This window comes from Gigantopelta aegis, chromosome 3, assembly GCF_016097555.1.
Source record: "Gigantopelta aegis isolate Gae_Host chromosome 3, Gae_host_genome, whole genome shotgun sequence".
Lineage (NCBI taxonomy): Eukaryota > Metazoa > Mollusca > Gastropoda > Neomphalida > Peltospiridae > Gigantopelta > Gigantopelta aegis.
In genome coordinates this window covers 1317921-1335131 of record NC_054701.1, presented here as the reverse complement: position 1 = coordinate 1335131, position 17211 = coordinate 1317921, and the positions used below count along the sequence as shown (strand labels likewise).

At 39.0% G+C, this 17211-nt stretch overlaps 1 protein-coding gene across 7 annotated transcripts in view; it reads right to left on the bottom strand.

Annotated features, from left to right (window-relative positions):
• Positions 1–17211, bottom strand: part of LOC121367349 (trichohyalin-like) — a 198101-nt gene that overhangs the window by 166558 nt on the left and 14332 nt on the right. For all 7 annotated transcript variants that reach the window (XM_041491464.1, XM_041491460.1, XM_041491463.1 and 4 more), the window contains exon 4: positions 7231–7351. In XM_041491464.1, coding sequence (XP_041347398.1) covers positions 7231–7351 — 121 coding nt within the window. The remainder of the gene's footprint in view (positions 1–7230; positions 7352–17211) is intronic.

The window sequence follows — 17211 nt, the reverse complement described above, 5'->3', positions numbered from 1 at the left end:
CAGCGTACTACTTGTGTCACTGTACTACTTGTGTCAGTGTACTACTTGTGTCATTGTACTACTTGTGTCACTGTACTACTTGTGTCACTGTACTACTTGTGTCACTGTACTACTTGTGTCAGTGTACTACTTGTGTCAGTGTACTACTTGTGTCACTGTACTACTTGTGTCACTGTACTACTTGTGTCAGTGTACTACTTGTGTCACTGTACTACATGTGTCACTGTACTACTTGTGTCAGTGTACTACTTGTGTCACTGTACTACTTGTGTCACTGTACTACTTGTGTCAGTGTACTACTTGTGTCACTGTACTACATGTGTCAGTGTACTACTTGTGTCAGTGTACTACTTGTGTCAGTGTACTACTTGTGTCAGTGTACTACTTGTGTCACTGTATTACTTGTGTCAGTGTACTACTTGTGTCAGTGTACTACTTGTGTCACTGTACTACTTGTGTCACTGTACTACTTGTGTCAGTGTACTACTTGTGTCACTGTACTACTTGTGTCAGTGTACTACTTGTGTCACTGTACTACATGTGTCACTGTACTACTTGTGTCACTGTACTACATGTGTCAGTGTACTACTTGTGTCAGCGTACTACTTGTGTCAGCGTACTACTTGTGTCACTGTACTACTTGTGTCACTGTACTACATGTGTCAGTGTACTACTTGTGTCACTGTACTACTTGTGTCAGTGTACTACTTGTGTTATTGTACTACTTGTGTCAGTGACCTACTTGTGTCACTGTACTACTTGTGTCACTGTACTACTTGTGTCAGTTTACTACTTGTGTCAGTGTACTACTTGTGTCAGTGTACTACTTGTGTCAGTGTACTACTTGTGTCAGTGTACTACTTGTGTCAGTGTACTACTTGTGTCAGTGTACTACTTGTGTCACTGTACTACATGTGTCAGCGTACTACTTGTGTCAGCGTACTACTTGTGTCAGCGTACTACTTGTGTCACTGTACTACTTGTGTCACTGTACTACATGTGTCAGTGTACTACTTGTGTCACTGTACTACTTGTGTCAGTGTACTACTTGTGTTATTGTACTACTTGTGTCAGTGTACTACTTGTGTCACTGTACTACTTGTGTCACTGTACTACTTGTGTCAGTTTACTACTTGTGTCAGTGTACTACTTGTGTCAGTGTACTACTTGTGTCACTGTACTACTTGTGTCAGTGTACTACTTGTGTCACTGTACTACTTGTGTCACTGTACTACTTGTGTCACTGTACTACTTGTGTCAGTGTACTACTTGTGTCACTGTACTACATGTGTCGGTGTACTACTTGTGTCACTGTACTACTTGTGTCACTGTACTACTTGTGTCAGTGTACTACTTGTGTCACTGTACTACATGTGTCACTGTACTACATGTGTCAGTGTACTACTTGTGTCACTGTACTACTTGTGTCACTGTACTACTTGTGTCAGTGTACTACTTGTGTCACTGTACTACATGTGTCAGTGTACTACTTGTGTCACTGTACTACTTGTGTCACTGTACTACTTGTGTCAGTGTACTACTTGTGTCACTGTACTACATGTGTCACTGTACTACTTGTGTCAGTGTACTACTTAGTGTACTACTTGTGTCACTGTACTACTTGTGTCAGTGTACTACTTGTGTCAGTGTACTACTTGTGTCAGTGTACTACTTGTGTCACTGTACTACATGTGTCAGTGTACTACTTGTGTCACTGTACTACTTGTGTCACTGTACTACTTGTGTCAGTGTACTACTTGTGTCACTGTACTACATGTGTCAGTGTACTACATGTGTCAGTGTACTACTTGTGTCAGTGTACTACTTGTGTCACTGTACTACTTGTGTCAGTGTACTACTTGTGTCAGTGTACTACTTGTGTCAGTGTACTACTTGTGTCAGTGTACTACATGTGTCAGTGTACTACTTGTGTCACTGTACTACATGTGTCAGTGTACTACTTGTGTCAGTGTACTACTTGTGTCACTGTACTACTTGTGTCACTGTACTACATGTGTCAGTGTACTACTTGTGTCATTGTACTACTTGTGTCACTGTACTACTTGTGTCAGTGTACTACTTGTGTCACTGTACTACTTGTGTCACTGTACTACTTGTGTCAGTGTACTACTTGTGTCAGTGTACTACTTGTGTCACTGTACTACTTGTGTCAGTGTACTACTTGTGTCAGTGTACTACTTGTGTCAGTGTACTACATGTGTCAGTGTACTACTTGTGTCACTGTACTACATGTGTCAGTGTACTACTTGTGTCAGTGTACTACTTGTGTCACTGTACTACTTGTGTCACTGTACTACATGTGTCAGTGTACTACTTGTGTCATTGTACTACTTGTGTCACTGTACTACTTGTGTCAGTGTACTACTTGTGTCACTGTACTACTTGTGTCACTGTACTACATGTGTCAGTGTACTACTTGTGTCACTGTACTACTTGTGTCAGTGTACTACTTGTGTCAGTGTACTACTTGTGTTATTGTACTACATGTGTCACTGTACTACTTGTGTCATTGTACTACTTGTGTCAGTGTACTACTTGTGTTATTGTACTCAGGCCTCACACGAAGTCAAAATCATAGAGCAAAGACGCTTCTGTCTCAAACTTTTGATAGGGTGAAGTTTTTAACAGGAGGGAGACTTAAGTTTGTAATCTAAAAAAATTAAATGTGCAAAAAGACTGATATTAACCCAATACAGTCAAAACTGTCTTAAACGGCAACAATAAGGAGTAGTCAAAAGCAACCACTTAAGACAAATGGCTGCTGAATACAGGTGAAACATTTACTGCCTATAATTGTTTTGTTTTGTTTTTTTACTGTCTGTCAATACTGCTAATTGATGGAAGTGCTCTAAAGTTTTCTAAAAATCACATTTCCACATGTCGCCTTCTTCAGAAATAATGAAATGTAACTGAAAAACACTAATTTAACCGTTTGTAATTCATTGTCTCACAAGTTTGTCTTCTCTTTTCATTTAAGGACTACTCCATGCAGAGTATTGTCCCAGTGGATTAATCTACAAACGTAGAGCTTAGATTACCCAGAGGCAATTAAAATCATTTCACAGTCCCAGTGTTGTAACTGATACACAGTGGAGATGTCGGACTGAATGTGTACTGCTATCTGTGAAGGTGTGAACATTGCTTATTTGCTGCACCTTGTCGCTATTTAATTTAACATTTTTAATTTAAAGTGGTCGCTTAATACAGGCATTTTACCGACTTGGGATCCAGTCTAGGTGCCTGCTAAGTGCATTTACATTAAAAATCTTTTGGTAAGAAAAACAATGGCTGCTTAAGGCAGGAGACCACTGATTACAGGTGGCTGTTAGGACAGGTTTATCCGCATTAGTATTACTACTATTAGTTTATAATTTTGACATCTTTGCTTGTATGTTGTAGTTATTAATTATGAAAAAGTCTGCGTGAAACTAGTTAAATCATTCCCTTTTTTTTTCCACATATTTTTTTTTCAATATATTTTCCGGTGAAGCATGACCCAACCTCCCTAAAACATTCGCTCGCCATAGTCTAGATCCCCACCCTTGTACAAGTTCCAGCACACACGCCTAACAATAGAATTAAAGTCACGTTTCAATGGTCAGTAGCACATGCAGGACTACTTTTAGTACCAGACACAGATGTTGTCAGAGCTAGACTGCCTATCTGTGAGCCTGTCACATGATTTTATGGTGCCAGTGTCACTTCAAACTCTCAGACATGTAACACCTAATTATTATCTATGAATAGGTGTTCTTTACTCAAGTTCTTCACCATTCATCCGTGATTGTGTACAATGCAAGTGGTCACTATTTTTAAAATGCGACACCGATTTCGCCTTACCGTGACTGATACGGCGAAGTATAGCTGGTCAAAGCGAAGTTTGGGCTCACTTCGCCTGCTCGCATGAGCCCTGGTGTGTCAGTGTACTACATGTTTCATTCTACGTGACAGTGTACTACATGTGTCAGTGTACCTACTACATGTGTCAGTGTACTACATGTTTCATTCTGCGTGACATTGTACTACATGTGTCAGTGTACCTACTACATGTGTCAGTGTACTACATGTTTCATTCTGCGTGACATTGTACTACATGTGTCAGTGTACCTACTACATGTGTCAGTGTACTACATGTTTCATTCTGCGTGACATTGTACTACATGTGTCAGTGTACCTACTACATGTGTCAGTGTACTACATGTTTCATTCTGCGTGACATTGTACTACATGTGTCAGTGTACCTACTACATGTGTCAGTGTACTACATGTTTCATTCTGCGTGACATTGTACTACATGTGTCAGTGTATTACATCTGTCAGTGTATTACATGTCATTCTATGTGTAATTGTACTACATGCATCATTGTACTACATGTGTCAGTGTACTACATGTGTCATTGTACTACATGTGTCAGTGTACTACATGTGTCATCCAAACAAGCTTAAATTTGTTTGCAGAAGATACTCAATATTGTGTAATGACACTACATTGTTTAATGGATCCCCCACTATTCAGTATATTAAATGTCAAACACTTGATAATCATTAATCCACAGCTATTCAGCATATTGAATGTCAAACACTTGACAATCATTAATCCACAGCTATTCAGCATATTGAATGTGAAACACTTGACAATCATTAATCCACAGCTATTCAGCATATTGAATGTGAAACACTTGACAATCATTAATCCACAGCTATTCAGCATATTGAATGTCAAACACTTGACAATCATTAATCCACAGCTATTCAGCATATTGAATGTCAAACACTTGACAATCATTAATCCACAGCTATTCAGCATATTGAATGTCAAACACTTGACAATCATTAATCCACAGCTATTCAGCATATTGAATGTCAAACATTTGATAATCATTAATCCACAGCTATTCAGCATATAGAATGTCAAACACTTGATAATCATTAATCTACAGCTATTCAGCATATTGAATGTCAAACACTTGACAATCATTAATCCACAGCTATTCAGCATATTGAATGTCAAACACTTGACAATCATTAATCCACAGCTATTCAGCATATTGAATGTTAAACACTTGATAATCATTAATCCACAGCTATTCAGCATATTGAATGTCAAACACTTGATAATCATTAATCCACAGCTATTCAGCATATTGAATGTCAAACACTTAACAATCATTAATCCACAGCTATTCAGCATATTGAATGTCAAATTAATCCACAGCTATTCAGCATATTGAATGTTAAACACTTGACAATCATCAATCCACAACTATTCAGCATATTGAATGTCAAACACTTGACAATCATTAATCCACAGCTATTCAGCATATTGAATGTCAAACACTTGATAATCATTAATCACAGCTATTCAGCATATTGAATGTTAAACATTTGATAATCATTAATTCACAGCTATTCAGCATATTGAATGTCAAACACTTGATAATCATTAATCCCCAGCTATTCAGCATATTGAATGTCAAACACTTGACAATCATTAATCCACAGCTATTCAGCATATTGAATGTTAAACACTTGATAATCATTAATCCACAGCTATTCAGCATATTGAATGTCAAACACTTGACAATCATTAATCAACAGCTATTCAGCATATTGAATGTCAAACACTTGATAATCATTAATCAACAGCTATTCAGCATATTGAATGTTAAACACTTGATAATTAATCACAGCTATTCAGCATATTGAATGTCAAACACTTGATAATCATTAATCCACAGCTATTCAGCATATTGAATGTCAAACACTTGATAATCATTAATCACAGCTATTCAGCATATTGAATGTCAAACACTTGATAATCATTAATCACAGCTATTCAGCATATTGAATGTCAAACACTTGATAATCATTAATCCACAGCTATTCAGCATATTGAATGTCAAACACTTGATAATCATTAATCTACAACTATTCAGCATATCGAATGTCAAACACTTGACAATCATTAATCCACAGCTATTCAGCACATTGAATGTCAAACACTTGATAATCATTAATCACAGCTATTCAGCATATTGAATGTCAAACACTTGATAATCATTAATCCCCAGCTATTCAGCATCTTGAATGTCAAACACTTGATAATCATTAATCCCCAGCTATTCAGCATATTGAATGTCAAACACTTGACAATCATTAATCCACAGTAATTCAGTATATTGAAACTCAAATACTTGACAGTCATTAATCCAGCTATTCAGCATCTTGAATGTCAAACACTTGATAATCGTGAAACAGTTTTCAAAGGAATCTACTACACTTTCCTACTAGTAGCAGGGGAAAACTCCAGTAGATCCACTGACTGGATTTGATCCTACATGCCAATCATTAGATCCTGCCCCTTATTAAATGTATATGCCTACAACTGTGTGTCTTATTAATTAACACAAAGTTACTGTCATATTAATAAGTAAGCTGACTCAGTCAGTTAATGTCCATGAGCCAACTCAGTCTTATTAAAACTGTTATACAAGATGACTCAGTCTTATGATGATATTTAAGAGAGAGAGAGAGAGAGAGAGAGAGAGAGACAGAGACAGAGAGAGAGACAGAGAGAGACAGAGACACAGAGAGAGAGACAGAGACACAGAGAGAGAGAGAGAGAGAGAGAGAGAGAGAGAGAGAGAGAGAGAGAGAGAGAGAGAGACAGACAGACAGAGAGAGAGAGAGAGAGAGACAGAGAGAGAGAGAGAGAGACAGACAGAGAGAGAGAGAGACAGAGAGAGAGACAGAGAGAGAGACAGAGACAGAGACAGAGAGTGAGAGAGAGAGAGAGAGAGAGAGAGAGAGACAGGTAATTCCAGGGAGGTACCTGTGAAGTTTAATCTATGCATGTACTACTGATTATTAGGCACTATAATATATTAGCCTCTCAATGAAGGGTGAGGCACAGGACGTAGCTCAGTGATAAAGTGTAACCTGAAGTGTAACTGATCTAGGATAGTTCCTGATCAGTGTGTCCATTGGGCTATTTCTTGTTCCAGACAGTTGGTGTAACCAAGGCCATGGTATGTACTATCCTGTCTGTGGGATGGTGCATATAAAAGATCCCTTGCTGCTAATTGAAAAGAGCAGCCCATGGAGTAGCAGCAAGAGGTTTCCTCTTTCATTATCCATGTGGTACTTAGCCACATGTCCCATGCTGAAGTTATATAAAACCTTTCGTTCTAAATCACTGAATGGGCTCACCTAGTTTATCTTTGTCCATCTCATCACCCGTGTCGAACATGACCCCTTCCGCCTCCAGCTTCAGTCGATTGGCCGCACTAACTACTGATTTCTTAGACACTGGATGAGCTTTCAAATGGCCCTGAAGTGAGACCAACAAATGTACATAGTGTGATGAAACGCTTGACATGTATGATACAAAATGTTTACAAAGACTGAGCATCTAGGAATACAACATCATTATCTCCATGGCATATTCTCACCTACCATATACGCAAAACATTTCGCGAATATATTATACCGCGAACATCGCAAACATGTCAACAGCACTGCAAATTTAATTATGCGCTCACTAATTTCCGATTTGGTATAATTTTCATGAATACAAAAGACAAGCAGTCAGAGGTGAAATTTATACCGAGTTTCGTATGCACTTTACCACCAAATTATCCACAAGGTCACGTGGTTCTGTAAACCTGCATGGTCATGTGGATTTGATCTAAGTGACACACAGTTGGGTGTAAGTCTGTTGTTACGTAATCTAAGTTTTCTTTGTTTTCTTTGTAACCTTGAATGGTTTGTGAAAAGTTTGTGGGTACCATCAATAATTAAAAGTTATTTCTTCTGATATTTGCGTTTTTCAATTTTTCTGTATCGCATGTGTGTGTTCCATTGATAACATGTCTTATCAGACATACATACAACATTGACGTCTCGCTGACAGCATGGTAACATGTCCAAGTGTATGCGTAAAATCGTCATTGAAAAGAGTTTAGCAAATGAAATATGGGTAATTTTGATTTTATTATCGGGGGACACAGTCGCAAAAATAATTCCTCGCGAAAATGTAAAATGGAAGCCCGATCGCAAATTATTTTAGACACAAAAATATTTGCGTATACGGTATGATACCTTTCTTAAAAACAATAATTAGTTTATGGTCAAACTTTAAGAAGGATTAAACAGTCATAAACTTTGTCACCAATATCTATGACACTCAAAATTACTGAAGAGAAAAGAAAAAAGATAAAGAAAAAAGTTAAAAATTGAAAGTTTGTTTCGTTTAATGACACATCAAGAGTACATTGATTTAGTAATCATTGTAGACCGTGGGCCAACTATAACCCCCCTGCCCCCTCTCCCCCCATAGGGATTTTTCAAGATGAGTATATCTTTGAAGCTTATCCATAGACATATTCAAATCAGCTTGTCTGCAGGCAATCTGTTGGTGGGTGTGCCTGTAGGGCACGTTTGAGTGTAGGCACCCTATTTATTTTTAACAGGGTGAATGTTCCACATAATTTTTGAAAATATTTGAAAATAATTCTGGACTATATCACTGCTTTTACTTTAAAGCTGGGTTACTGGTGAATGTATTCCACCAAAAAATTATATATTTTTGGCATCTGACTAAGCATGGTGAGTCAATGAATTTGAAATGTCCTGAGTATTACAAACATAGTATATGAAAAAACTGCATGGCAATGTTGAAGTTAACATGCATACATATTTTGAACAGATTTAAGACCAAATTATGAATGCTATTCATGCTAAATTACATGTTCATAACAACAAACCACAAAGCAATGCAATATATGTGGTATGGATATAGTACCGGGGGTATACTCACAAGCAAAAGTTACACAGTTCCCGATATACGTAATTCTCTATGTACATGTGTATATATACATACCGTACCTAAAACATTGTGATCCTTTTATTATTGTATTGTATTTATTATCTGAAGGCAGCATTACTTAAATATGGTGCAGTACATGCTGTCTAAACCATTTACATGGATATTTTGAATATTTTTATATTACACACAAGTCTTACAAACATAAAAAGTGAATTTACATACCATTCTAGGCAAGTCTGCATTACATATACAATTTATCTATCTCACAACAACAGTTCATCTTACAATAGCTTTTTTTGTTTGTTGCTTTTTGTAATATTTTAGAATTGCAGTTCTATTTATATTATGCTTAACTTATGTTTTGGTGTATATAATTGATATCTACATAGAATATTGTTATCAGGCAAATATCTAGCACTATAAAAATCTAACTTTCATTCCCAATTCTCAATCATTTTATGTGATATATGTGAAGTTTACAATTTTCTATTTCTACATCCTTCCTTTTATTCTATAAAGTAGATGTTAATAACAATTACAAAACAATATATGAGGTATGAATAATTATATACTTCTCAAAATAAGTTACTAGTAAGCATTGCCAAAAATGTATTAATTTCTATGTATACATTTACAGGTTACCACAAAATATAGCCTAGTAACCTATAGGTTACAACAACTATATGAAAGTTAGAATTGAATTCCTGTTACTACTACTTTTAACACCCTTACATGTGTGCCAGATGATTATTGTAGTATACATGCATTCTTTCTTTATCTTATCACTGTTCTTAATGTATTTCATGTAATTCTTTACAAGTATGTGACTCATATTTAATAACTGAACAAATGAATAAATAAATTGATGAAAATAAAAGTGTTCTGTTTTTTATTTTCTCCTATTTTATCATACAACAATGAAAGATAATATTTTTGAAATGTGAAATTTTGAGTGCAATTGATCACGTTCACATTACTGTTCAATCCCTCAGATGTGTTCAGGATGATTGGTACAACTAAAAAATTTGTCTAGTTGACACTGCTAAAACACAGACGTTCTGAAATTGTATCGGTGTGCGCAAACATCGGTACAAGAAACAAAATCCGGAAGTAAATTTATCTAGTGAACGCTGCTTTAACACGGATTGACTATAATCGTTTGCAATTGCACAAATGTGCGTGAACATCGATTCAATTCCTTATGAGAAAATGAAATGTGGAAGTCCAGAATGCACTGCCTGGTTTACATTCGGAAATGAAACCACCGTTTGGTTGAAATTTTTGTCAAGAACAAAACACTGCTCTCGACTTTTCTTACATGTGGTAACCTCCCATTCTCGACTTATTTTGATGCCTGCCTAAATCTCATTCATCCCTAAATCCCATTAATCCCTACATTCCATTAATCCCTATATCCTATCCATCTAAACATCCCATTCATCCCTAGATCCTATTCATCCCTAGATCTCATTCATTCCTATATCCCATTCATCCCTACATTCCATTCATCCCTACATAACATTCATCCCTACATCCCATTCATCCCAAAATCCCATTCACCCATACATCCCTAAATCCCAATCACACTTACATTGCCTACATCAATTAATGAAACACTGGTTGGACTGGGAAATAATCCAATGACTCTGATGATACTGTTCAATCCTGCAAAGCACTGAACCTCAGGTAAGATATCTACCACTCAACTACATCACTGCATCCCATTCATACCTACATCTCATTCATCCCTACATCCCATTCATCCATACATCCCATTCATCCCTACTTCTCATTCATCCCTACATCTCATTCATATCTACATCTCATTCATACCTACATCTCATTCATCCCTACATCCCATTCATCCCTACATCCCATTCATCCCTACATCTCATTCATCCCTACATCCCATTCATACCTACATCTCATTCATCCCTACATCCCATTCATACCTACATCTCATTCATCCCTACATCCCATTCATACCTACATCTCATTCATCCCTACATCCCATTCATCCCTACATCCCATTCATACCTACATCCCATTCATACCTACATCCCATTCATACCTACATCTCATTCATCCCTACATCCCATTCATCCCTACATCTCATTCATCCCTACATCTCATTCATACCTACATCTCATTCATCCCTACATCCCATTCATACCTACATCTCATTCATCCCTACATTCCATTCATCCCTACATAACATTCATCCCTACATCCCATTCATCCCAAAATCCCATTCACCCATACATCCCTAAATCCCAATCACACTTACATTGCCTACATCAATTAATGAAACACTGGTTGGACTGGGAAATAATCCAATGACTCTGATGATACTGTTCAATCCTGCAAAGCACTGAACCTCAGGTAAGATATCTACCACTCAACTACATCCCTGCATCCCATTCATACCTACATCTCATTCATCCCTACATCCCATTCATCCCTACATCCCATTCATACCTACATCTCATTCATACCTACATCCCATTCATCCCTACATCCCATTCATCCCTGCATCCCATTCATCCCTGCATCTCATTCATCCCTGCATCCCATTCATCCCTGCATCCCATTCATCATCCCTACATCCCATTCATCCCTACATCCCATTCATCCCTACATCTCATTCATCCCTGCATCCCATTCATTCCTGCATCCCATTCATCCCTACATCCCAACATCTCATTCATCCCTACATCCCATTCATACCTACATCTCATTCATCCCTACATCCCATTCATACCTACATCTCATTCATCCCTACATCCCATTCATACCTACATCTCATTCATCCCTACATCCCATTCATCCCTACATCTCATTCATACCTACATCCCATTCATACCTACATCTCATTCATCCCTACATCCCATTCATACCTACATCTCATTCATCCCTACATCCCATTCATCCCTACATCTCATTCATACCTACATCTCATTCATCCCTACATCCCATTCATACCTACATCTCATTCATCCCTACATTCCATTCATCCCTACATAACATTCATCCCTACATCCCATTCATCCCAAAATCCCATTCACCCATACATCCCTAAATCCCAATCACACTTACATTGCCTACATCAATTAATGAAACACTGGTTGGACTGGGAAATAATCCAATGACTCTGATGATACTGTACAATCCTGCAAAGCACTGAACCTCAGGTAAGATATCTACCACTCAACTACATCCCTGCATCCCATTCATACCTACATCCCATTCATCCCTACATCCCATTCATTCCTACATCCCATTCATCCCTGCATCCCATTCATACCTACATCTCATTCATCCCTACATCCCATTCATCCCTACATCCCATTCATCCCTACATCTCATTCATCCCATTCATTCCTACATCCCATTCATACCTACATCTCATTCATACCTACATCTCATTCATACCTACATCTTATTCATTCCTACATCCCATTCATCCGTACATCCCATTCATACCTACATCTCATTCATCCCTACATCCCATTCATCCCTACATCTCATTCATCCCATTCATCCCTACATCCCATTCATCCCTACATCTCATTCATCCCATTCATCCCTACATCCCATTCATCCCTACATCTCATTCATACCTACATCCCATTCATACCTACATCTCATTCATCCCTACATCCCATTCATACCTACATCTCATTCATCCCTGCATCCCATTCATCCCTACATCCCATTCATCCCTACATCCCATTCATCCCTACATCCCATTCATACCTACATCTCATTCATCCCTACATCCCATTCATCCCTACATCCCATTCATCCCTACATCCCATTCATACCTACATCTCATTCATACCTACATCCCATTCATACCTACATCTCATTCATCCCTACATCTCATTCATCACTACATCTCATTCATACCTACATCTCATTCATCCCTACATCCCATTCATACCTACATCTCATTCATCCCTACATTCCATTCATCCCTACATAACATTCATCCCTACATCCCATTCATCCCAAAATCCCATTCACCCATACATCCCTAAATCCCAATCACACTTACATTGCCTACATCAATCAATGAAACACTGGTTGGACTGGGAAATAATCCAATGACTCTGATGATACTGTTCAATCCTGCAAAGCACTGAACCTCAGGTAAGATATCTACCACTCAACTACATCCCTGCATCCCATTCATACCTACATCTCATTCATCCCTACATCCCATTCATCCCTACATCCCATTCATCCCATTCATTCCTACATCCCATTCATCCCTACATCTCATTCATACCTACATCTCATTCATACCTACATCTCATTCATCCCTACATCCCATTCATCCCTACATCTCATTCATCCCTACATCCCATTCATCCCTACATCCCATTCATCCCTACATCCCATTCATCCCTACATCCCATTCATTCCTACATCTCATTCATACCTACATCTCATTCATTCCTACATCCCATTCATCCCTACATCTCATTCATACCTACATCTCATTCATCCCTACATCCCATTCATCCCTACATCTCATTCATCCCATTCATCCCTACATCCCATTCATCCCTACATCTCATTCATACCTACATCTCATTCATACCTACATCCCATTCATACCTACATCTCATTCATCCCTACATCCCATTCATACCTACATCTCATTCATCCCTACATCCCATTCATCCCTACATCTCATACATCTCTACATCTCATTCATCCCTACATCTCATTCATACCTACATCTCATTCATCCCTATATCCCATTCATACCTACATCTCATTCATCCCTACATTCCATTCATCCCTACATAACATTCATCCCTACATCCCATTCATCCCAAAATCCCATTCACCCATACATCCCTAAATCCCAATCACACTTACATTGCCTACATCAATTAATGAAACACTGGTTGGACTGGGAAATAATCCAATGACTCTGATGATACTGTTCAATCCTGCAAAGCACTGAACCTCAGGTAAGATATCTACCACTCAACTACATCCCTGCATCCCATTCATACCTACATCTCATTCATCCCTACATCCCATTCATCCCTACATCCCATTCATACCTACATCCCATTCATCCCTACATCTCATTCATCCCTACATCCCATTCATCCCTACATCCTCATCCCTACATCTCATTCATACCTACATCTCATTCATCCCTACATCCCATTCATCCCTACATCCCATTCATACCTACATCCCATTCATCCCTACATCCCATTCATCCCTACATCCCATTCATACCTACATCCCATTCATCCCTACATCTCATTCATCCCTACATCCCATTCATACCTACATCTCATTCATCCCTACATCCCATTCATCCCTACATCTCATTCATCCCTACATCCCATTCATCCCTACATCCCATTCATCCCTACATCTCATTCATATCTACATCTCATTCATCCCTACATCCCATTCATCCCTACATCCCATTCATCCCATTCATACCTACATCCCATTCATCCCTACATCCCATTCATCCCATTCATTCCTACATACCATTCATCCCATTCATTCCTACATCCCATTCATCCCATTCATACCTACATCCCATTCATCCCATTCATTCCTACATCCCATTCATCCCATTCATCCCATTCATCCCATTCATACCTACATCCCATTCATCCCTACATCCCATTCATCCCATTCATTCCTACATCCCATTCATCCCATTCATTCCTACATCCCATTCATCCCATTCATTCCTACATCCCATTCATCCCATTCATCCCTACATCCCATTCATCCCATTCATTCCTACATCCCATTCATCCCTACATCCCATTCATCCCTACATCCCAGTCATCCCTTCATCTCAGTCATCCCTACATCCTATTGATCCCTACATCCCATTCATCCCTACACCCCAGTCATCCCTATATCCCTACATCCCATTCATCCCTACATCCCATTCATCCCTACATCTCAGTCATCCCTACATCCTATTGATCCCTACATCCCATTCATCCCTACATCCCAGTCATCCCTATATCCCTACATCCCATTCATCCCTACATCCCATTCATCCCTAAATCTCAGTCATCCCTACATCATATTGATCCCTACATCCCATTCATCACTATATCCTATCCATCTCAACATCCCATTCATCCTTAGATCCCATTCATCCCTAGATCCCATTCATCCCTAGATCCCATTCATCCCTTCATCTCAGTCATCCCTACATCCTATTGATCCTTATATCCCATTCATCCCTACATCTCAGTCATCCCTATGTCATATTGATTCCTACATCCCATTCATCCCTACATTCCATTAATCCCTACATCCCATACATCTCTAAATCCCATCCAACCCTACAGTCATCCCTACATCTCAGTCATCCCTACATCCTATTGATCCCTACATCCCAGTCATCCCTACATCCCATTAATCCCTACATTCCATTCATCCCTATATCCTATCCATCTCTAGATCCCATTCATTCCTATATCCCATTCATCCCTACATTCCATTCATCCCTACATCTCATTCATCCCTACATCCATTCATCCCTACATCCATTCATCCCTACATCCCAGTCATTCCTACATCCCAGTCATCCCTATATCCCTACATCCCATTCATCCCTTCATCTCAGTCATCCCTACATCCTATTGATCCCTACATCCCATTCATCCCTACATTCCAGTCATCCTATATCCCTATATCCCATTCATCCCTACATCCCATTCATCCCTACATCCCATTCATCCCTACATCTCAGTCATCCCTACATCATATTGATCCCTACATCCCATTCATCCCTACATTCCATTAATCCCTACATCCCATACATCCCTAAATCCCATTCAACCCTACAGTCATCCCTGCATCTCAGTCATCCCTACATCCTATTAATCCCTACATCCCATTCATCCCTACATCCCAGTCATCCCTACATCCCAGTCATCCCATTCATCCCTATAACCCATTCATCCCTACATCCCATCCGTTCCTAAATCCCATCAATCCCTACATCCCATTAATCCCTACATCTCATTCATCCCTATATCCCATTTATCCCTACATCCTATTAATCCCTACATTCCAGTCATCCCTACATCCCAGTTATCCCAGTTATCCCTACATTCTTAGGATCATTACCGGCTTGAAATGTAACAGATAAATCAACATCCACTGAGGGGATTTGAGCTACTAGTGAAATTCTTACTAGATACAACCACTATAATGACACCACTAGAGCACATTGATTTATTAATCATTGGCTGTTGCAGATCATACATTTGGTAATTTTGATATATAGTCTTAGAGAGGAAACCTGCTACAAGTTTCCATTATTAGCAAGGGATCCTTTATATGCACCATCTCAGACAGGATAGCACATACCATAGCACATACAAACAGCATTTGCATACCAAACTATAGGAGTTTTATAGGAATTTTGAGGTCAAATATAGGAGTTTTATAGGAAAATTTGGACCGATTATCATGATTATAGGGATTTTACATGGATTTCTAAACACATTTACATTGCTAATGGTATGTTCTATACCCCACATACATGGAACATGTCTATCATACAGGAAAACCAATTTTGTAAGTATCTGACTACATGTAGCACCTATTTTTTTTATTTTAACAGTTCATATTTTTCCCTTTAAAACTGATCATTGTTGGGGTTTTTTAGAATTAGACAAGACGTAAGATTGCCGCTGCTGATGATGGCGCAAACTTGCAGGACATTCATTGCAAGCATGCGAGAAGCTTATCGCAAGCTTGCAGGAAGCTTGTTGCAAGCTAGCAAGAAGTATGTCACAAGCATGCCGGAAGCTTGTCGCAAGCTTGCGGGAAACCCGTTGCAAGTGTGCGGGAAGCTTGTTGCAAGGTTGTAAAAAGGTTCCAAATACTAGCTTAAACTGAACAAGCTTGCGGGAAGCTTGTCGCAAGCATGCAGGAAGCTCATCGCAAGCTTACAGGAAGCTCGTCGCAAGCGTGCAGGTAGCTCATCGCAAGCTTACAGGAAGCTTGTCGCAAGGTTATAAAAAGTGTTCCAAATACTAGTTTAAACTGAACAAGCTTGCGGGAACCTCGTCGCAAGCTTGCGGGAAACTCGTCGCAAGCTTGCGGGAAGCTCGTCGCAAGCATGCGGGAAGCTCATCGCAAGCTTGTGGGAAGCTCGTCGCAAGCATGCAGGAAACTCGTCGCAAGCTTGTGGGAAGCTCGTCGCAAGCATGCGGGAAACTCGTCGCAAGCTTGTGGGAAGCTCGTCGCAAGCATGTGGGAAGCTCATCGCAAGCGTGTAGGAAGCTCATCGCAAGCATGCGGGAAGCTCATCGCAAGCGTGTGGGAAGCTCATCGCAAGTGTG